The 24,230-nt window shown below is 37.5% G+C and overlaps 1 protein-coding gene across 1 annotated transcript; it reads left to right on the top strand.

Moving 5' to 3' along the window:
* Window positions 1-246: 246 nt before the first annotated feature.
* Window positions 247-24,230, top strand: LOC137247768 (chondroadherin). The gene is made up of 2 exons (XM_067778721.1): window positions 247-585; window positions 23,067-24,230. Exons 1-2 carry the CDS (start codon window positions 376-378, stop codon window positions 24,228-24,230), a joined length of 1,374 nt encoding a protein of 457 aa, XP_067634822.1. The 5' UTR covers window positions 247-375.

Below are 24,230 nucleotides of genomic sequence, written 5' to 3' on the forward strand. Positions count from 1 at the left end.
AAATTGGGGACCATTCGTATAACAGAAGCAAACAAAAAAAAAACAAAAATTAGAGAAGAAAGATTTTTCTTGCGAATTCGTTTATTATTTAATCTAGTATTTTCCTCGAATGTACTGATTTTATATTTCTTATAGGATTTTGCCGCAACGTTTCTTAAAAATTTGTTTCTTTTCTTCTTTAAATTACATTGCAGGATTTCAACGTTCCATTAGAGCAACGCATAAACGCATACAAAAAAGAGAAGAAAGTGAAATTGAAATTGAAGCTGGTCGTCTGGTAACAAACACTTAAATTTTAGCTGCACCTCACTTGAAGCTATAAGTAGCTCTTTGGAGAAGTTGGCGTGCTTGATATCTGCGCTTGTGTGTGTGCGTATGTACAAGAATAAATTTTCATCGTTGGTACTAGTTCTTATATGTTGTTGTGCAGCACGTGCCGGCGCAATTCCGTGCTCAATACAACGTGAAATGTGCAGTTCTTGGCTTCTCCTAATTGCGATTGCACTGGAATGCTTATGGAATTCGCAGCTGTCCGAAACATCGAAATCATGTCCAACCGAATGCATTTGCTTATCACAAACACAAGTAAGTAAAAATATCTAGCAGAAAATTTTCTTAACCTATTATAAGAAGCACAAAATATAGCGTATAAAGTATGGATGCCTGCTCCAATGCTCGACAAATCACATAAAAAAGAAATTACCATCCATCTATCTTGTAATAACAACACAGTATAATAGAAACTCTGCTAGAAAATCACTATGGTATTTTTCTGAAATTTGGCATTGTACAGATACACTTATTTTACCCATAAAGGTTGGATTGGTCACAAAGTGTTCTTCTTCAATGTGTACAGAAACCTGAAAACTTTAGGTTGCGGTGCCTAAGAAATAAACCGATCCCTTTAAAATGTATAACATTTCGTACCTCTCTTTTTCCTTCCACCAATTTCTTAAAAGTTTTTCGAATGCAGAAATGGGTTGCTGCGTGCGAGCGCAACACACAGAAAAAAACATTTCCGCAAAATTAGGAAAACATTTCACAAAAAAAAAAAATTTTACATTGAGAAAAATTTCAAGGTAGTTAACAATAATTTCGAATTTTTATGTAAGACTTTTAATTGATTTTAGGGAAAATTTTTCCTAACATTTTTCGATCGAGAATACTTGTTTGAATATATCTCTCAATGTTTACATGTATAGCTCAGTGGTTAGAGAAGTGAGCTGTGAAGATGAGGAACTCGAATCGAAATTCACTATCAAAATGTATCAATTTTTGTGAAATTTTTTCTTTATTCAAAAAAAAAAAACAAAACAAAAGAAAAAAGAAAATTTTAAATTCAGAAACAATTGAAGTTCAGAATTTTCAATTTAAGTTCAGAAAATTACGATTCAGTTTAAGTTCAGAAAATTTAAACTGAATTTCAAAATTTCTATTTGTAATTCAGAAAATGATTGAATATTTCTCTCAATGTTTACATGTAAGTATAAGTTAGATCAGAGGTTAGAGCAACCGACTGTGAAGTTGAGAAACTCAAATCGAAATTAATTGCCATGACTACTGCACATTTAAGTCTATTTATGCTCAGTTGAGCAGAGCTCACAGATTATATTAACTATGATTGGATAACGGTTGGTTGTACAGGTATAAAGTAATCGAGATAGATATAGACTTCCATATATCAAAATCATCAGTATCGAAAAAAAATTCGATTGAGCCATGTCCGTCCGTCCGTCCGTCCGACCGTCTGTCCTTTAACACGATAACTTGAGTAAATTTTGAGGTATCTTGATGAAATTTGGTATGTAGGTTCCTGGGCACTCATCTCAGATCGCTATTTAAAATGAACGATATCGGACAATAACCACGCCCACTTTTTCGATATCGAAAATTTCGAAAAATCGAAAAAGTGCGATAATTCATTACCAAATACGGATTAAGCAATGAAACTAGGTACATAAGTTGAACTTATGACGCAGAATAGAAAGCTAGTAAAATTTTGGACAATGGGCGTGGCACCGCCCACTTTTAAAAGAAGGTAATTTAGAAGTTTTGCAATCTGTAATTTGGCAGTCGTTGAAGATATCATGATGGAGTTTGGCAGGGAAGTTACTCTTATTACTATATGTCTGCCTAATAAAAATTAGCAAAATCGGAGAACGACCACGCCGACTTTTTAAAAAAAAATGTTTTCTAAAATTCAAATTTTAAAAGAAAAGTTAATATCTTTACAGTATATAAGTAAATTATGTCAACATTCAACCCCAGTAATTATATGTTGCAACAAAATACAAAAGTAAAAGAAAATTTTAAAATGGGCGTGGCTCCGGATACTTTTAATGCCATAAGTTGAACAAAAATTTACCAATCCTTGTGAAATTTGGTAGAGGCTTAGATTCTGGGACGATAACTATTTTCTGTGAAAAAGGGCGAAATCGGTTGAAGCCACGCCCAGTTTTTATACACAGTTGGCCGTCTGTCCTTCCGCTCGGCCGTTAACACGATAACTTAAGCAAAAATCGATATATCTTTACTAAACTCAGTTCACGTACTTATCTGAGCTCACTTTGTATTGGTGTAAAAAATGGCCGAAATCTTATGATAACCACGCCCACTTTTCCGATATCGAAAATTACGAAAAATGAAAAAAATGCCATAATTATATACCAAATACGAAAAAAGGGATGAAACATGATAATTGTATTGGTCTATTGACGCAGAATATAACTTTAGAAAAAAACTTGGTAAAATGGGTGTGACACCTACCATATTAAGTAGAAGAAAATGAAAAAGTGTTGCAGGGCGAAATCAAAAGCCCTTAGAATCTTGGAAGGAATACTGTTCGTGGTATTACATATATAAATAAATTAGCGGTACCCGACAGATGACGTTCTGGGTCACCTTAGTTCACATTTTGGTCGATATCTCGAAAACGCCTTCACATATACAACTACCACCACTCCCTTTTAAAACCCTCATTAGTACCTTTAATTTGATACTCATATCGTACAAACATATTCTAGAGTCACTCCTGGTCCACCTTTATAGCGATATCCCGATTACTCTCATTAACACCTTTCATTTGATACCCATATGATCAAACACATTCCAGGGTTGTTGTGGTAGTTGGTGGTAGTTGTATATGTGAAGGCGTTTTCCATTATCGACCAAAATATGGGCCAGGGTGACCCAGAACGTCATCTGTCGGGTACCGCTAATTTACTTATATATGTAATACCACGAACAGTAATCCTGCCAAGATCCCAAGGGCTTTTTATTTCGCCCTGCAGAACTTTTTCATTTTCTTCTACTTAATATGGTAGGTATCACACCCATTTTACAAAGTTTTTTTCTAAAGTAATATTTTGCGTCAATAAACCAATCCAATTACCATGTTTCATTGCTTTTTTCGTATTTGGTATAGAATTATGGCATTTTTTTTTTTTCATTTTTTGTAATTTTCGATATCGAAAAAGTGGGCGTGGTTATCGTCGGATTTCGGCCATTTTTTATACCAATACAAAGTGATTTCATATAAGTACGTGAACTGAGTTTAGTAAAGATATATCGATTTTTGCTCAAGTTATCTTGTTAACGGCCGAGCGGAAGGACATACGGTCGACTGTGTATAAAAACTGGGCGTGGCTTCAACCGATTTCGCCCTTTTTCACAGAAATAAGTTATCGTCCTAGAATCTAAGCCTCTACCAAATTTCACAAGGATTGGTAAATTTTTATTCGACTTATGGCATTAAAAGTATCCTAGACAAATTAAATCAAAAAGGGCGCAGCCACGCCCATTTTGAAATTTTCTTTTATTTTTGTATTTTGTTGCACCATGTCATTACTGGAGTTGAATGTTGACATAATTTACTTATATACTGTAAAGATATTAACTTTTTTCTTAAAATTTGACTTTAAACAATTTTTTTAAAAGTGGGCGTGGTCGTTCACCGATTTTGCAAATTTTTATTAAACATACATATAGTAATAGGAGTAAGGTTCCTGCCAAATTTAATCATCATTTCTTCAACGCCTGCCAAATTACAGCTTGCAAAACTTTTAAATTACCTTCTTCTAAAAGTGGGCGGTGCCACGCCCATTGTCCAAAATTTTACTAATTTTCTATTCTGCATCATAAGTTAAACTCACCTACCAAGTTTTATTGCTTTATCCATCTTTGGTAAAGAATTATCCCACTTTTTTGGTTTTTCGAAATTTTCGATATCGAAAAAGTGGGCGTGGTTATGATCCGATTTCGTTTATTTTAAACAGCGGTCTGAGATGAGTGCCCGGAAACCTACGTACCAAATTTCATCAAGATACCTCAAAATTTACTCAAGTTATCGTGTTAACGGACAGACGGACGGACGGATGGACGGACATGGCTCAATCAAATTTTTTTTCGATACTGATGATTTTGATATATGGAAGTCTATATCTATCTCGATTCCTTTATACCTGTACAACCAACCGTTATCCAATCAAAGTTAATATACTCTGTGAGCTCTGCTCAACTGAGTATAAAAACAGTTTAAATGTATACTTTAAGTGCGAACTAGTAACACTCCTACATGGAGCCTCCAAGCCAACGTAATGAAGACTTCATTGCATTTTTAAAATTCGTCATTGGAAATTTCGATAGATATATTCAAGTGGAAGGTAAATGCATTAAAATGTCAATTTTTTCAAAATATGTAAATGTTATGTTTTGATGTGAACCTCCACAATTGTAATCTTTTGATCTTCAATTGCATCTTTCTGAAATAAAACTGAAAAAGGTGTAGATTTAGTGACGGACTTCTAAAACGCGAAAGCAATCTAATTGCTAATCTAATGATAAGTAAATTCAGCGAAAATTATTTGTATGAAGTTCGATTTCTGTCACCATGCCTACTCTCCTGCAAGGAAGGGCGGAACGAAACCTACAAGCTTATGCCAACTTAGAGCGGCTTTCATTCACTTTCATGGCAGGTATGTACTCGGAGTGTTTGCCAAACCCCGCTTTGAAAAACTTGTTTCCAATTGAAAAAACTTGTTTCAAAATTTTTGATGTTGCTTTGCCCGGAGTTTGAGCGGAACACGCTACCACCACACCACGGCGGCCGTCACTTATACATATCAGCATTAAATTTGAGAAAGTTATAATATATGATTTTTGTTCGTCGAGAGAGAACTTTAGTTTTGATCTGCCTTTTCCGGTTGATATGGCTTTCGCTGTAACTTCTGGTTCTACATAGATGAAATCCTTCATTTTTATGGCTTTATATATTGATTCTTATTATTATGGCAGAATGTAAGTCATCGTGCTTTCGCAAAAATTTCTTTTCCGCCTCCCTTACCAGAGAAAGTGAAACACATTGTGCGTGTGGATAGGGTTAACTGGATTTGAAACCGCTCTACTAACTTCCGTTCACTCGTCGAAGTTGATCTCCATTTTTCAGCTTCACCTTGGTTGTATATTGTGCAGATCCTCCTACGATCATACTGCATACGATTTGCTATCTGCTCTTTGTCCACTATTTATCGCAATTTCTTAGTTGGCTTTATTTTTTTAGCCATGCTATTGTAATTCTCACTTTGACTTAGTATTAACTTACCTACCATCATTAGCCTATACCATGTCACGTTCATAAAAGACATAAAATGGAGACGACAGAATAAGCGACTACAAGTATTGGTTCTAGCTATTGCCTACTTTTAATACATTTACAACTCCAACAAAATGTATCCTCATACATATGCAGATATTTAGCGCAACTCAGCATCACACTTTGGCTATTCTGGGGGGAGTTTACAATAGAAAAAAGCAACACAAAGGACTTAATACAAAATGGAAGGGACTTCTTAAATGAACAATCATCCACAGACTGAGTGCGTTGGATGATCCGAATTCTGTGATATAAAAAATCTGCAATAATGATTTTGCTTCAATTTTCCAATTTTCAAGCAATTCGCAAGTGCGCATATTGAGATCCCTTAAGAGGGAATTGTAATAGACAATAAGTGGTAATGTAAAATGCATTATATACAACTACTTAGAAGTTCTGTATCTAATATATATATATATTTCAGTATATACTTATGCATACTTTTTGTAAAACTCGTGCTGTTTGTGTGTATGTTGGTCTGATTACAGACAACAATGAATAGCCAAGGAGTTGCCAACGGGGACGCGTAATAATTGTATTTCTCTACGGGAGAGATTAATGCAAGGAAAGAGTCATAATAGATAATAAAATATAAACCCACAAGGAAGGTAAATAGAAATCAAGGGTGTATTGAAATCACAGTCATAAGTATTTTTCTGCTGCGTTGTGTTTGAGACTTAGATGTGCAGCGTTGAAAGGAGATAATTTTTTTGGTTTTCTCAAGATAATGCAAGTAGTCAAAGAAGATGATATAATTTTCAATTCGATTCAGTTGAATGTACTTATAACAGTTATTGAGTAGTTTGCGAGCAACCTCAAAAGGCAAACTGTATAAAAACATTCAGCATAGGAATAATTTTTGTTTATTTAACTTACTAATGGATCCTTATTGCAGAAATTTGTAGATTGAAGAATTGAAAATCCCTAAGAGAACGCCACCGTAGAGGATCCGGAGGAATCTAAAAAATATTTCGTTAAAGGCGCTGGCAGCAGCTCACAGGAGACCTTGTTCTCTTAGAAGATTCAAGGGAAAAGTAAAGTCACCATGGCAGAATGAGGAGCTGAGTCTTCTTAAATGGCAGATGCAAGAAATTTTTAAGCTAGAAAAAGTTGCGGAAGGGGAACGGTGCCAAGTTGGGTAACGATAACTTTAGAGAAGCTATTAACTTGAAATTAATAGGGTGGAGAGGGTTTCCGTGCGGATATATAATATTCCAGCTCTGAGATGAGGCTGAGAAATGTGCCATCGAAGTTAGATACTGTCCATGAAATGATAAAAACGATAGCGGAAACTTAACACACACTTCCCGTCGGGATATGATGTAGAAGTGTTATGTAATAACGTCAACACTCCAATTACGGAGCGAATAATGCTAGAATTTGGGGCGAATACAGACGTTGAAAGAGTGCTCATAATATTTAGTTACTTACCAACTAATTTAATGCTTTGCAGTTAGAACGGTTATGACAAAATGCACCAGTCGTTTTTTTCATTGGGTTAACTGGCACCTATGGGATCCATACGCGGGTCCCAATAAGAATGTTTGCAATGTTAAAATCGCCGGAAATAGAAGGGAGTATAGTATGGTTTGAACATTGTTTAAGGGTTGAATATAACTGAACAACGTCCAGCACTTTTGGTAAACGGCTGGAGTGGTCTTCATACCGAAAGCGAGAAGAAACAAATATATGCATCCGAAAGACTATACGCCTATTAGTTTGTTGTATTTTGTACTCTAAGATCTAGAGGATTAAGGATGTCTACATAAAGTTGAAATTGAGACTGCAAAGGAGTTCATTTACCTGGAAAACAGCATTAACAATGGAAAAATGTTTAGCTTAACAATGTAACGGAGAATAACCCTTTCCAAGAGCTGCTTCTTTAGACTGAGTAGGCAAGACTGAGTAGCATAGTCGAAATTAATAAAGGTATTGAAATAATTCCTTATGCTGCCGAAATAAGCGTAAATAACCAAACCGAAGCGTTTGAATTCACAGACATAGTGCTAGATGATATAATAAATATCACTAAGAAATCTAGAAACAAAAATGGCGGAAAAAATCTTTTGTTGGAAAGTGTATTTATAGATGCCATGGTATATACTGCTCACTTTTACAAAGTCATAAACGATTCATTAAATAACAGAATTGTTCCTAATTTCTGGAAAATATCTACAATAGTACCTCTGGAAAATGTTAAAAATACAGTGAAGCCGGAGGAGCTACATCCAATTAATACGTTACCTGCAGATGAAAAAATAATGGAAACAGTGGTAAAATGTAAACTAGTAGCATATTTAGAAAAAACTCGATGTAAGTATACCTGAGCAATCTGGGTTTAGGAAAAGTCATTCTTGTGAAACAACGCTGAATATGGTAATTGCAGAATGGAAAGAGGATATAAATGACAAAAAAGTTTTGTTATCGGTCTTCCTAGACTTAAAACGAGCTTTCGAAACTATTGATAGCGATATTCTGTTGGATGTTATGTTTAAAATCGGTATAAGGGGAAAAGAGTTGGAATGGTTCCGAAGTTACTTGAACAACAGGAAGCAAAGAACGATAATTGGAAATTCAATATCATCAGTTGTTCATGTAAACACTGGCCTACTGCAAGGCTCAGTATTGGCAACAATATCATTTACAATATACAGTAACGATATTAAATTATGCTTAAAACATTGCAAAGTTCGTCTATTTGCGGATGATGCATTGATTACCATCAGTGAAAGAAATACGGACTGTGCTATGTCAAAGACGCAAGAGGATTCGGAAACCTTATATATAAATGTGGATAAAACCTAGTTTATGGTATTTTCGAAAAACCTAAGTACGACTATTATCAATTATCCAAGCAATGTTAACTTGAAAATAAGGAACAGTGAAATTCATAGAGTCGACAAAATGAAGTATTTAGGAGTATTGATTGACATGAACTTGAATTTGAAAGAAAATAGGTTTCGTATACCGAACATGTAAATATATTATTCAACGTCATAAAATATTAGTATACAGATCCATCATTGAACCACGCTTTACATACTGTCCTACAATTCTACTATTAGCAAATGATACACAGATAAAAAAACTTCAAATACAGCAAAACAAGGCAATGCGCTTAATTTTAGAATGTTCGAATAGAACACCTAGAAGTACAATGTTAAATATGTTAAATTGGCTTAGTATAAAACAGTCCATAAGTTATTTTACATTGAAATTTATTCATCATGTGAAATTAGGAATACTTCCGAAGTATCTGGGCAACAAAATATATTTTAATCATGAAACTCACAGACTGCCTAGGGTAAGAACTGAGTATGCTAAAAAGACTTTAGAATATATAGGTTATAAAATGTATAATGAATTACCAAATGAGATAAAAGGCTGTGAAAATATTAATAAGTTTAAAGAAAAACAAGTAAGGACGGGACTGTCTTCGGCACAGCTGAACAGGGTCTCGAGATGTAGGCTAAAACATGGACCCGGATACCCCTAGAATGTGTGTGTATTATGGATATGAAATGAAAACTGTTGCTGAGAGCTTTAAAGTAATTTTCATTGTGATATTCGATTTAGGCGCATCAACCTGGCAAAACTGATAAATATGCATGCGAAGCCGAAATAAAGACATGAATTAATAATACCCACATACTTATTTACATACGTCCTATTCGATTTGCCTGAAGTTTGGTATATAAATTTGCCTATATTAGTATTTACGATACTTTTTCCGCGAAGTAGACCAGAGGCGGATTGGGACTGTGATTAGGACTAGGACTGGGACTGAGACTGAGACTGAGACTCGGAGTATAAAATGTATAAAATGACTGACTGACCGGACTGAGACTCGGAATGAGACACTGGGACTGGCAATAAGATATGTATAAGAATGAGAAAAACTTGAGAGAAGAGAAAAGAGATAAGGAGAAGGAGACTGAGGAAGAGATAGAATGAGGCGAAGATGGAGATAGATGAAGCGAAAAATACGGAGGGAGGAGTGAATACAAATATTAAGAAAAAGTGTGGAGGGGCGAGGGCAGCGTTAGACCGAAAAAGCTTATTAAATGTATGCAGATAGACCAATTTAGACCAACGTCTGCCGGGTCTGCTAGTATAAAATAAAAAATTACAAAAAACCCCCTTATCTGAACGATCGGTTGTATGGGATATATATTATATATAGCTCCGAACGAATTGATTTTTACAGGAGATCTTCTATGATATATTAAAATAAATATCACCAAGTTTAACGTTTTTATATTGGAAATTAAAGGCGAAATGGCTAAAAATCCTTCCATCTTAACGATCGGTTGTATGGGATATAACTATATATAGCTCCGATCAAAGTGATTTTTTTAAGATATCTGCTATGATATATTAGAATATATATCACCGAGTTTCACGTTTATACTTTCTAAATTGCAGCAGGAATGACCAAAATCGTCTTGTCTGAACGATCGGTTGTATGGGAGATATATGTTATAGTGGTCCGATCCTACCGTATCCGACAAGTGTCTAACATACTACAAAAATACACCATTGTGCCAAATTTCATTGAGATACCTCAAAATTTGAGGGACTAGTTTGCTTTCAAACAGACAGACGGACGGACGGACAGGCGGACATGGCTATATCAACTCAGTTCGTCGCCCTGATCAATTCGGTATACTTAATGGTGAGTCTATCTTCTATATTTCTCAACGTTACAAACATCGGACCAAAGTTAATATACCATTTAAAGTTCATGAAAGGTATAATTATTTGTATACTGTAAATCATTAAATTTGTAATGAGCTTTTTCTTTTCTAATTTAAACTAGGTCTTAAAGACCGTGAATAAATACAAAAAAAAATAAAAAAAATTGGAAAAGCAAAGTCCCTTTTCGACGAACAATAATAACGCTTTACAATTCACGCACCGTATATGTTCTGATGGATGGCTCGGAGTCATGGACGGTATCGGGAGAAGATGAGATGGCGCCTGGAGTCTACGAGAGAAATTTTCTCCGGAAAATGAAAGGTCCTGTACGTGATGCCCATGGGCTTCGTTTGCTAGGTAATTTTGTGCCAAGAGAGGTAGGCGCTACGACCCGGAAATTATTTCAATCGACAACGTAGTATGAAAGCAGAGGAAAGGGGGGACCTCCACTGAGTTGGAAGATAATGGTGAAGGAAGGCTTGAAATTCCTTGGTGCTCCTAATTGGCGTCAGTACATCGCGACAGTATCACAACCGAAAAATGGGCGATAATACGTCGATACCACACCAATTAAGTACTAATAGCAAGCCGATTACAATTCAAGGATAGTTGCTATCGATAGCAAAATCGATTACCCTTCGGCAAAAAGTCGACAACTTAAAGCTCGCCAATACTGCTTGTTACCGATATTAAGCCTACCACGCTCTTCTCGAATAGCCTCGAAATTATGTGGAAGCAGCCCAAAGATAGTGTCGTAAGACTTCCAAAAAAGGTCATTATATCGTTCTGAAATTTTACCGAATAATTACGAACTGTTCCCGAGGTAGAGCCCAGTTGACCATGTACATATTTGATAACTGATCCCCAAGTAGTACCAACATCATAAGGAAGAGGTCCCAAATTTTTCACAGAATGGTACCAAAAATATTTTCAAAAAGACCACAATAAAGTTCCAAAACAGTACAAAATTATACCAAAGAAGTCTTCAACTTGTCTTTAAACGATGCAACCATCATTTTGAAAAGATACTCAACGAATCTCGAAAGAAATCCACAAAAAGTTCCGACATATCTTTTTAAAAATTACGATGAAATGTTGAAAAAGTCGATCGAATACGTTCTGTGCTCGTTGCCACGCTAAGACAACAACTATAAGGTGCGATACAGCTGTCAGATCTAGAAGCAGCCAATGGCATAGGTCCTTGAAAGCTGTTGGTATCTGCCAGAAGTACAGAGTTATTTTATAACATAGGTCCTAGTTTTTGATAGGGCTTTTCAATAAGATCGATAAACAAACATCTGGTAATACTACGCACTTATTCAGTCTATGTGAGGTCCGTACGGAGCGACCTAACATAAACTTGACAAATTCGTAAAGTTTTGCGTAGGTCTGGTCAAACGCACTGACCACTTTTTTGCTTTGCATGCCAATGTTACTATTTTGCTACAAACCAACCAATTACACATAAACATATTCGTAACATATGAAAAGACAGCTACCAGTTCTTTACATTTATTGGGTATAAAAATTGAGAGTTACATATATACAAAAATACAAGTGAAGCTTATATAACAGTAACTGCTCGGATGCATGTAAATACGTATAAAAGCATGTAACTTCAATAAAACGCACTTAGGCAAAAAATTACATAATTTTCAAAATAGTTATAAAAAAAGTCATCAAAAAGTTGAAAGAATAACATTTTTTAAAGAATTTGGTAATTTACCTCACACTTTTAAAATACAAATTTATCTCAATCACAAATAAGTGCAAATGAAATTACGCAATAAAAGTCAGCTTAATATTCATTCAAAGCCAGTAATGCGAAAAGTTGACTACATCAATTGTCGCCCTCTTCTATGTTGGCCAGACGCTAGCGCAGACATGCGTGTCTAATTTAATTCAATTTATTTGAATAAGTTAAAAAGGAAATCAGTCAAAAATCACGCGCATTTAATGGCGCTCATGATTTTGCACTTCTTACAGCAATAAAAATTGCAGCTCCCCTTCACGCCAATGTTGTAAGCTACAATACAGTTGAACATCTTCTATTGCAAAGCGTCCCCATGCGAAATATATATTATACATACAAACAAGTTCGCATATATCCATGTATATAAGTTAACGTGTCAGAGCTGGGAGATATGCATACATTTTCCTTATTCACTACAATGGAGAATGTTAAAACACTGCCTTACTTAATTGGCGCTTAACCGTTTAAATGGTTATGGCCGTCCAACAAGGCGGGCCAGTCGCTCTTTCTTTTCTCTGCCAATCGGCGCCAATTGCTCACACCAAGGGATTTTAAATCGCTTTCCACCTGGTACTTCCAGCGACCCCCCCCCCCCCCCCCCCACCCCTCCCTCTACCTCTGCTTCCATAGGCGGCTTCCGATAGAAACACTTTTTGGGCCGGAGCGTCATCTTTCATTCACATAACATATCCTAGCCAGCGCAGCCGCTGCGTTTTGATTCACTGGACTATGTTTATGTTTGCGTAGAACTCGTACAGCTCATCGTTAAATCTTTTTCTGTACTCAACATCGCCAAGGCGTAGAGGTCCATAAATCTTCCGAAGGACTGTTAAAACAAGTGCTCCATTAAACATGTCTACCAAAGAATTTATTATGATGCTAGAGTACCCCACAGACTTTAGCCTCAGCGGGTTAGGGGGCTTAGAATATACCCGCGGTAGATATGCCTATCATAAGAGGTGCCTAAAATACCAAATTGATTTAAGGGGTTATGTAGTGCAACCCTCTCAAGGGATAGCCAGCGTAATATATAGCTTCTCCAACTCAATTTTCAACCTCACCTATCCGTGGTGAATCCTGTTTCATCAACAGCCGAGGCTCTGGCGACCCCGAACTCCTTGTGGATGTAGGGGGTGGGAGAGCGTGACGACCTAGAAGGTGGTCATACCAAATCGTTCCCGAGATGGTCGGGTTACTACCATTATGCTGCCTGTTACCGGCAAGGGACCATTAACATCGATAACATTCCCCAAGGCCTTCGGGGAGTGTCCTTGTCGCTCCAACAACAACAACAGACTTTCTTCTGCCAGAAAATTGGGTTGCCTACATTTAAAAATTGAGCGTCGCTTTTCCTTTTCACTAGTTATCCCATTCTCTTCTACTCCATCTTCCATTTTTATACTCAGCTGAGCAGAGCTCACAGAGTATATTAATTTTGTTCGCATAATGGTACCCCGTAATGGCATAAACTAATCGAGATAGATATAGGATAGGATAGGATAGGTTAGGTGGTAGCTTCCCTGATAAGGATAGCTCACTTGGACAACACGAAGGTCCGTTGTGATACCACATACACCAAAAATAACGGTGACCTAGATCCAGCTACTTAGAGAATCGTTGGGTAGCAACGATAAAGCTCCGAATGATACCGATCTCAACTTTGGATATATCCTCGGGAGATCCAAGTGAGTCGCGACCGAAGTACTTTCGCCTAATTCTGGCAAAAGCTGGACAATCAAGCATAAAGTGATTTGGTGATTCCACCTCATCATCCTCCATACAGCTGCAGCAGGATGGAGTTTCCAGTATATTGAGACGTACCGCATGGATACCCATGGGACAGTGCCCTGTCAAAACCCCAATGACCATTGATAGGTGAGCCTTAGTGAACCCAATTATTTCAGCAGACCTCCTGCCATCCACTTTCGGCCAGAAAGATCTTGCTACCCTGCAAGACGTGGTATCCGCCCAACGTTTGCTGAGCTGATTCGAGGCCCAGCTATGGAGGAGCAATCCACAGGTGGCCAGCGGGATCCCGAAGTCCCTACAGCCATCTTCATCCGGTTCAGTTGTACCGATGCGGGCTAAGAGATCCGCTTGACAGTTACCCGGGATATCACTATGGCCCGGGACCCAGATAATCTTAATTGTAAAATAATTCGATGCAATCGCAAGCGAGGTCAGGCACTCCCAGACCACCCTCGATCGCACTGTAGTTGAGCTCAAGGCCTTGATAGCCGATTGGCTATCAGAGTAGATGTTAAATTCCCTAACCGTGGTAGCACTGGATAGCATTCCATCCACCGCATCCTTAATCGCAGCAATTTCCGCTTGGAATACACTGCAGTGATCAGCCAACTTAAACTTGCGGCTTAAATTTAGCTCTTGACAAAAGACCCCCCCCACCAACCTTTCCATCCAGCTTTGACCCATCCGTGAACAAGTTAACCGGTCCCATGCCCCAGATAATTCCTCTTCCCCAATCCTCTCTCTCTGGAATAACTGGGGTGAAGGTTGTATAGGGAGCTGTTATCGGCATACAGTAGTCCGTTCTGTCCGGGATGAAGTCGAAACTGGTAAGAAGGCTAGAGTGTCCGCGGTCAGAAAGTCTATATCCCATATCACGAAGCCTGACCAACGACCTTGCCGCGGCCGCCTTTCCCGCAATATCTACTGGGTATATGTTCAGCATGACGTTCAGTGCCAAGGTAGGCGTTGTTCTGAGAGCGCCACTGATACCGATCAGCGCCGTCCGTTGCACTGACACTAACATTTTGGAGGTGCTCGCCGTGTCCAGTGCTTTCCACCAGACCAGCACCCCATATAGCAGAATCGGTTTGACCACCATCTCATAAAGCCAGTGTACTATTCTTGGCGAGAGTCCCCATCTCTTTCCGATAGCTCCTCTGCAGCAGTACAAGGCAATGGCGGCCTTCCTGGCCCGATCTTCCGCATTGGGTCTCCAGGACAGTTTCTTGTCCAAAACAATCCCCAAAAATACATAGATATAGACTTCTATATATCAAATTGATCTGACGTAAAAAGAAATTCATTTAGCCATGTACGTCCATCCGTCCTTCCGTCTGTCCATAAACACGATAACTCGGTAATTTTTGAGGTATCTTGATGAAATTTGGTATTTAAGTTCCTGGGCCCTCATACCAAATCGCTATTTAAAATGAACGAAATCACATTTTAACTACGCCCACTTTTTCGATATCGACAATTTCGAAAAATCGAAAAAAGTGCAATAATTCATTACCAAAGAGGGATAAAGCGATTAAGCTTGGTAGGTGGGTTCACCTTATGACGCAGAATAGAAAATTAATAACATTTTGGACAATGGGCTTGGCACCACCCACTTTTAAAAGAAGGTAATTTAAAAGTTTTGCAAGCTGTAATTTGGCAGCTGAATATGTATTCTTCGGTTATACACGAACTTAGCCTTCCTTACTTTTCTTATAATTCTTGTTCATCTTTTATTCCAATTGTATGCCTCCACTTCTTCTACCACTCTCCAATCACAGCTCCACACCCAATCCCACTCCCATTCCCACATCTACTTCTACTTTCGCTAAACTTCACATTCCCATTCCCATTCCCAAATCCTATCCTTGTCCTACTCTCACTACAACTCGCATTCCCATTCCCTCTACCTCTCTCACCCCAACATATTCATATTTGGAATTTCTATACCAAATATCAAATACCTGCTTCGCCTAGCCAACCGATTTCAAAATATTTGTTTGTATAAAAATTTGCATATTTGAAGCTAAAAGATTTCATTTTATAAAAAAATATATAGAAAGAAAATTGAACCCTACTCCTGCCCGCTAATATTAAAAAATAAATAAATGTAAGGCGCGATAACCTCCGAAGAGATTTTGGGCCGAGCTTCTCTTCCAATTTGCGTCGTACTTCTTTTTAAATTTTCCTACAAATTGGCGGGACGGGACCTACTTGTTTTATGCCGACTCCGAACGGCATCTGCGAATAGGATGGGTATTCACTGAGAGCTTTTCATGGCAGAAATACACTCGGAGTGCTTGCCAAACACTGCCGAGGGGCGACCCGGCTTAGAAAAATTTTCTTCTAATTGAAAAACCTTATTTCTAAAATGTTGATGTTGCTTTGCCCGGGGTGTGAACCCAGGGCATTCGGTGTGGTAGGCAGAGCACACTACCATCACATCACTGCGGGCGACAGGTAATATTCCTCCCTGCAATATTATTACTCCAGAAGTAAACAGAGGCATTTTTCATATTGTAGCTTCTGCAAAGAAAAATTGAACCTCTCGCCTCTCCCTCCTTCTCTTCATAGTTGATCCCTGTCTCCCTTCTCCATTATTTATTCTCGACATTTAACTTTTCTACTTCCACTTTCCTTTCTCTCTATGAACCTTCCCCTATTCTTCTTCGTCTCATTTCCATCTTCGCCTCGCATAGGTCGGCAATTGCTAGGTCTACTTCCCGGAATGAATAGTTTCTCAGATATTAAAAGAGGTAACCATGTAAAGAATTCCAAGCAAATTGCGCAATAAATACAAGTATTTGGAATAGGTCGGCCCCTGGTCCACTTCTCGACCCAATATTGTAAATGAAAAGTATCGTCAAACGCTCTTGAATACACACACAAAATTTCGTCAAAATTGGTCCGGTCATTTAGGAGGAGTTCAGAACTTCACACTTGCTGATGTCCGCGGCGGTGTGTTGGTAGAATGCTCCGCCTACCACACCGAAGATCCTGAGTTTATGGCACGGGCAAAGCAACATCAAAATTTTAGAAACAATTTTTTTCAATTGGAAGAAAATTTTTCAAAACGGGGTCGCCCCTGTGTGCAGTATTTGGCAAGCACTCTGAGTGTACTTCTGCCATGAAAAGCTTCTCAGTGAAAACTCATCTCCCTGCAGATGCCGTTTGGAGTCGAAATTAAACAAGTAGGTAGGTTCGTCCCGCCAATTTGTAGGAAAAAACTATAAGGAGCACGACGCAAATTAGAAGAGAAGCTCCACCTAAAATCTCTTCGGAGGTTGTCGCGCCTTACATTTATTTATCTATTTATTCGCTACAAGTATTGTCTGGTATATGTATTTTTTTTTTTCAATATTTTCGAAATTTTTCTTAAATTGTTAACTTTATTTTAATCTGGCCTTTGGCACAATGCAATCAGATCAAGATACAATTCCACAATCAAAGAGAGCTATTAAAGGATATGCACAATCTTTTCTGGAAACAGACAAAATAATCTAAACTTTTATTAGCCGTTATCACAATTAAAGAATTTGATCACACGCAGCTCTAACTGTCGGAACTGCATTCTCCGTTCGCTTCCAGTCCATAAAATTTCCCCACTACTACCCACATCACATGCTTCCAATTTTATCTTCAGTTTAGCATAGCCCAAAGTAGTTTTATACATCTCAAAAGGAAGAGTGAGCATCCATGGCAACTCTTAAATCAAACTCTTACATCTATTACACTGGTCAACAACATTTTTGTACATGGGTCGTGCGTATATTTTTTTTATTGCTTTTGCACCCAGAAATAAGAATACGAACATAAAAAAGTTTTTGATTTGGTTTTGTTCGAAAAAAATTAGAAAATCGAAAAACATGAAAATTCATCAAAATTTGACATAGATTTGATTTATTCTAATATAGTAAAAATCAATTTAAGATTTATTCTTATAAATTTAGTTTTAGAATACAGTTTAAATGTTTAAAAATGCTTTTATGCAAATATAGTCGGCCATCATGCTTTCCGTATACTGGCCTTGGTAGCGTTTCTCAAACTCCATTATATCTTGACGAAATCACTCCCCGTGTTCTTCTGAATAAGCTCCCACATTACCTTTGAATTTATCCAGATGTGAATGTAACATGTGCGTCTTTAGCGACATTCTACATCCGATGGCGGAAAAATTCGAAAGCATGCCAGTTATTAGCTCATCATAATTTTCATCCCTATGATTTCCAAGAAAGCCATGAACTACTGCCTTAAAACTGGTCCACGCTAGTTTCCCCTCATTGCTAAGTAGGTCCGGAAAAATATCGCAGTTCACAATTTTTTTTTATTTGAGGGCCAACAAAGACTCCAGCCTTAATTTTCGCCTCTGACAGCTTTGGAAAAAAAGTCTGCAAATATTTGAAAGCTTTAAACTCAATATTAAGAGCCTTCGCAAATTGTTTAATAATACCAATTGCTTCAAATAAACCTTTCACCTCATAGCAAAAACAGAGAAACAAGAAAATTCTTCATGACGCTTTCTTTGCCGAGATATTCGAACATCAGAAGTAAGGAAACTTCATTGTTTAAGCCGCGATGCTAATAACTCTGCTTTGTCTCTTGATAGATTTAAGTCTCTTATTAAGTCACTGATATCTTCAGAGTTGATGAGATGTGGTATTCCTGGTTCACATTGAGAAACAAATTCGGAATGTACGGATGCAGATGAACTCGGTGTTTGAAAGCTGCCTTGAGGGAATAGTTGCTTTTCCAACACAGGTGGATCAGGTACAGGATTTTGTTCCGAATGTGGTACTGGATCGGATGGCGATGGTAGTTCGGATATATTGTTTTCCTTAAACGTTTCCCTTTCAATGGTTTCACTACACAAAAATAGCAATCAGTGTCATGATTACTCGGTTCCTTCCAAATCCTCGGCACTGCGAACTTCATGGCTCTTTTCTCACCCTGGTACCAAACTAAAATAAAACGTAAATCATTTCATAACAATTTCAGTTATTATGCAATTATATATATGTAGATATATGTATATATATGAAACAGTTAGTACAATAAAAAAGAAAAATAAACTTACGCTCCAGAATGCTTCTGCAAGAGTTACGTGAAACATGTGGAGCCCATTTTTTGGCCTGGTTTTTAACAGGTAGACCGAAGTAGGCTAGGTAGGTCTCGCAAATCCTTGTGTTTTTAGTTAAATCAAACTTTTTTTTTGTCTTCTTTTAATACATTCGACACATATATAGCAAAATGAATTAGCCGCTCGCTTACAACTTCTCGAAGACATCATTCCTCTGTGATATGCAAAAACATAGTTTCGCCCAAAACAAGTGACCCAAGAAACTACAGCTTCTTAAAAACAATATTACTTACAAAATCGCTATCAGGTAGCTGGCATGTTCTATTGCTAGGCCTGCCAATCCGTCAGTAAAAGTTTCGAAGAGTTTCTTAATATGTATTTAACGAATTGCCAAATCTACCTAAAATCATGTGTATCTGGGCCCTTTTATCTCCTTTTTACTATTTCTCAGCCACATTTTTTTTTTTTGTTTTTTTTTTTAAGATGAGTATGTTGTGCTTTAAGCAGATCTTTTTTCGATTCATCGCTGCATCAGGTAGCTACCCACCGCCCTCTATCGACCGAAATACCGTGAAAGGACTTACATTAGCCTGGTGCAAAAATTCAAAATATTCAAATCGCTATAACTTCTACAAAACCAAATATGTTTGATTCGTAATTGCATTTTTTTTAATAGAATTGAACATAGAATCCGAATGTATAGGGCAAAACCCATGTACAAAAAAAATTTTTTTTTTTTGTTGACCTGTGTTATCAACTAACAAAGACGTTCGCTCGTTTTGTGCTCATGCCCTGTACTTGCCAGGCTAAGACTCCGGCTGTTAGGAGTGATAAAGCTGTTAGGAGTGATAAAGCTGTCAGATCTAGAAGACTAAGTGGCATAGGTATTAGAAAGCTTCTAGTATTTATCAAGAGTACGGAGTTATTTTATAACATTGGTTCTGGGTTTTGATAAGGTTTTTCAGTTTGATAATTAAACACACTTCTGGTAACACAACGGATTCATTCAATCCATGTGACGTCCTCATGGACCGACCAGTTCAACCTAACCTAATATAGACATCCAATTCATTATTTTTCCATCGTTTCTTGTTACTTGTTTAACATGTTTAAGGGATGTGCACAAAATTTTATTGACCTTCAAAGAAAACTAAGTTTATTTTATAGAATAGCTTAGAAGTAAGCATCGAGACTACATCTCCTGAGTATGAAAACTTCAGAGGATATCTTTTTTGATCGAAATAGAAAGCGAATTTTCTTCGCATATGACGCAATCAAAGCCACCGCGAAACTCCCTAAAAGGGCCTTGTATACACATGTATGCAGATTACTCTCATCGGCCATAGTGGGTAGTGCAAGAGGTATATGCGTCAGAGCTTATTATCTGTGAGTATTGCACCTTACTCCGCATTGGATCTTACTCCAGCAACCCCGCAGCGGGTATGTTATGAAATCCTAGCCTGCAGGTTACGTATTTTTTGGATGTGGTCGTCAAGCCAGGTTTTGTTAAATCTACTTTTTCAAGTAGCAAATTTATAATAATGGCGTCCAGTTTACGGCTTTCTAAACATTTCAATTTTCTTCCATTAAATGTCCACGCCCAATTTCCATAATAAATAGGCAATCGTCACCATAGAAAATACTCTGTTTTATTTATTACCAAATTCTCCAGAATTAAAAAAAAATTTAAAACTACCTATTCAATGCGGTTTTCTCCAATTCAAGCTCCTTTTTTCCCAGCTCTGGTACATACATAAATATGTATATACATATATATACGCATTCACAACAACAGTTAAGCTTAGCAAATACAGGGTGGGCGTAGAAAGTGGGATGGGTGAATTACTTTGTGTTTTGATTGCAAAGTAAAATAGTGTGGAGAAAATGACTCTGAGTAGATTTAATTTAATTTGTAGCAATAATGACGCATATTCAATTCACCCACGAAGTCATTTGATGCCATAAAGCGGCACTAAAATATGCAATGAAATACAATACAAAGTGAAAACAAAAGCACGAAAGTGCTGAATAAAAACAAAAACATAACCATAAGCACAAACAATGAAATATATGTAAGCAAATATATACAAATACAGGGTACCAAATAAAGTTAAAAGGGAAATTGAACAATTATCTGTTGTGAAATTTTCGCTATTCAAAATCCTATCAGGGAACATAGGCAGCAGAAAAGGAGGATGCAGTAACCAAACCATTTTCAACCCTATACAGTAGGCCGGGTCGATTTGTGGGGAGGCAAAAAAATTGCCCATTGCTCTGTGAAAATCATATTCTAGGGATCAAAATAAGAAACTTTGCCGAAGGAACCATACCTCTAAAACGAATTCTGATGTCCCCTCCTTTGGGTCGTAGGGGCAAATTTTGAAAAATCCCGCTTGGAAATGCCTATGTTTTTTCTTTTTGGAGTTTATTTTTCTCTTTAGAAATTTATTTAGTCAGAACATATATAAATGAAAAAATTAATTTAACTTAGTAATAGAAAAGAAATTAAAAAAATTATTAGAAATTAGCGTTTTTACAACCCCCTTTTAAAACCAAGGCATCACTGTGATGCATTTGCATGTCGTAAACATAGTTTTGTGGGTTTTCTATTCAACGGTTTTAAAAAATGTAGGTATCACTGTGACACAATTGCAGATCGTAAAATGTCTTGTGTTGTTTTTTTAAGCCACCACAAGACACAGCAGGTAGAATTGAAATTGTCCCTACCCAAAAATTCGACCCAAAGGGGGCGGGGGGGGGGGGGGGGAGAGAGGGGGCATGATGATTCGTTTTAGAGGTATGTTTTCTTCGGCAAAGTTTCTTATTTTGATCCCTAGAATACAATTTTCACAGAGCAATGAGCGATTTTTTTATCGACCCGCCCTACTATACAGTGTTAAAGCCTATACCCAACAAACGCAGTGAGAGTTTCATAAAAACGTCGAATAATACTTCAGACAGTGGCGTCTTAATAGGTCAAGCAATTTCTTCGACTTTCCAGTGTTTCTTATCAGAGGGCTTTAATCTCTGCTTGAATGCTACAAAAAACCACTAAGTAAGATTCACAGATATTATTATCGAGTAGCCTCCTTTGTGGCTGCTTATTCTGCCTGAAAGTTGATTCAACAGCCCGGGCGCGCTGTACATAGGAAGATCGAACGATCTTCCGAGTATGTACCATTCTCACTAAGTTCAGAGCCATCCATAAGGATGTTCGGGGATGCGAGTTCTTGAATAAAGTTGCTGTCGTATTCGTTTTTCTTTCAAGGGTAAGAAGTTTAAAACACTTGACTTTTAATTAACACAGGCAGGATGCTAACATGGCCTCTCAACAAAACGGGTATCGCGACCCAAGTGCAAAAAAGCATACGAGCGAAACTTCTATAACTAAAATTTTAATTTAAAACAGTTTAGCACAAACTAAGCAATAGCATGCCTTATATATGTGCCGCAGTATTTACTTCAACATCGAAGACTAAGTTGTAAACAGGCTTACAAATTTAATAACTCATAGCTTGTATTAAAAAAATCTAAGAGATTCCTGAACCTGTTGTTACTGGCGAGGCGTAGTTTATAAGCGTATCACATATAAGGAGGAAATGTTCAGTTAGTATGTCAATCGTGAGCCTTGAATCTCTCCGTAGAGATATGAGCAACTTTGTAAGTCTTATATCATAAGATTTGAACATGATCTTATCTCATATACGCATCAATATAATACAACCACGAAACACACTGGCGTAAAAATAGGAAACTTGTTATTGATGAAATAGACAGATAAGCCATATGCCACACCTTGTATATAATTCGTAGATAAACAGACGCTTTAAGCGCTTTTGTGGCCAAAAGGATGATACGCAAAAAATATCCACAATCCGCTGTAGCCACTCGAATGTAAGTGCTACAGTGTCGATTCTTGCCACCTTGACGTGTCAAAACAAAGAATAAAATACAAAGCAAATGAAATAAAAACAAAAAATATGCTACTCCCAAGAGTATACGCAATAGCATATGCTTTTGTGTGTTTTTCATTTCTCTTTTGTTATTCTATCTGTATGCTTCATCACTTTAATTTAAACACTTTAATATGCGTTAACATTTAATTTTTTTTTTTTTGTCTTCTCTTTTATTTACTCCCTCAGGTGCTATGTAACACTGGCGGTTTGCAACAGATTCCGTTACGGCAATTACCCGCTACTGTGGAAAATCTGGCGCTAACGAAAAACAATTTCCCCGTCATAAAACCAGATTCATTTGCTGGTTTACGCGCGCTCAAGAAGCTCTCATTGGATGGCAATAATATAACGCGTATCAAACAATTTGCGTTTCGTGGCTTACCGCGTCTCAAAGAACTCTCCATACAATATACGCCACTACAGACGGTAGCACAATTCGCATTTGCGGGTTTACAAAATCTCTCGACTATATTGCTGAGTCACAATCAAATTGCCACCATCGAAAGTAATGCCTTTGCGGGTACATCGAATGTTAAATTGATTTTACTCTCAAATAATCCACTCATACGCATTGATAGCTCAGCGTTTTCGAGTCTCACGAATGTTGGCCATCTCATATTGCCCTCAGGTATACGCACAATTGAGCCGGATGCATTTTTCGGTATGGATACAGTGGGTTTGCTAAAGTTGGCTTATATGGATTTAAAAGAACTCTCGCCATACACATTTCGTGGTCTAACGAATGTGCTGCTGCTGACGTTGCAGGAATCCGATTTGGGTATTGTGTGCGCGGATGCTTTTACCGGTTTATCGCAAGTGGATAAATTACAAATACTTAATAATAAAATTGATGTGATTGAAGAGTTAAATTTCACATATACAGCGGATATTAAATTGCTTAAGTTTCATGGTAATCACGTGCTGGAAACGCCTGATCCCAATTCGATTATTATCGATGGTGTCGCTCAACTGGATTTGGTGAATAATCATTTTCCCTGCGGCTGTCACATACACACCCTACTCGATGGTCCGCTTGTCGAGGGTGCGCATAATTTAAGCGAATTTTTACAAAAAAATTATTGCATATCACCGTTAGATGTTAACGGACGTGCGATGTCCGAATTGGATATCGATTCGATTGGTCGTTGCCAAGATCAGCTGACGAAGGGTAATCTTGGCTCATCGGCATCATCGATGGCGCTAAGCGTTAATGTGACGTTACTCATTGCTGCAGCTACAATTGAACTGCGCATCTTGCGTACGATTTCGGAACAATTACTGCTGCTGTGGCAATATCGCGCGCGTGGCACACGTGGACGGCGACGTCGTTGGCATTTAAACGGTAGATGA

This window comes from Eurosta solidaginis, chromosome 4, assembly GCF_040869045.1.
Source record: "Eurosta solidaginis isolate ZX-2024a chromosome 4, ASM4086904v1, whole genome shotgun sequence".
Taxonomy (NCBI): Eukaryota; Metazoa; Arthropoda; class Insecta; order Diptera; family Tephritidae; genus Eurosta; species Eurosta solidaginis.

Bases quoted from the DNA above. Each gene is read 5' to 3' on its own strand.
- LOC137247768 (XM_067778721.1), top strand. From the start codon at position 376: ATGTACAAGAATAAATTTTCATCGTTGGTACTAGTTCTTATATGTTGT. The intron at 586-23,066 runs GTAAGTAAAAAT...TTACTCCCTCAG, and splicing joins TTTGCTTATCACAAACACAA to GTGCTATGTAACACTGGCGG.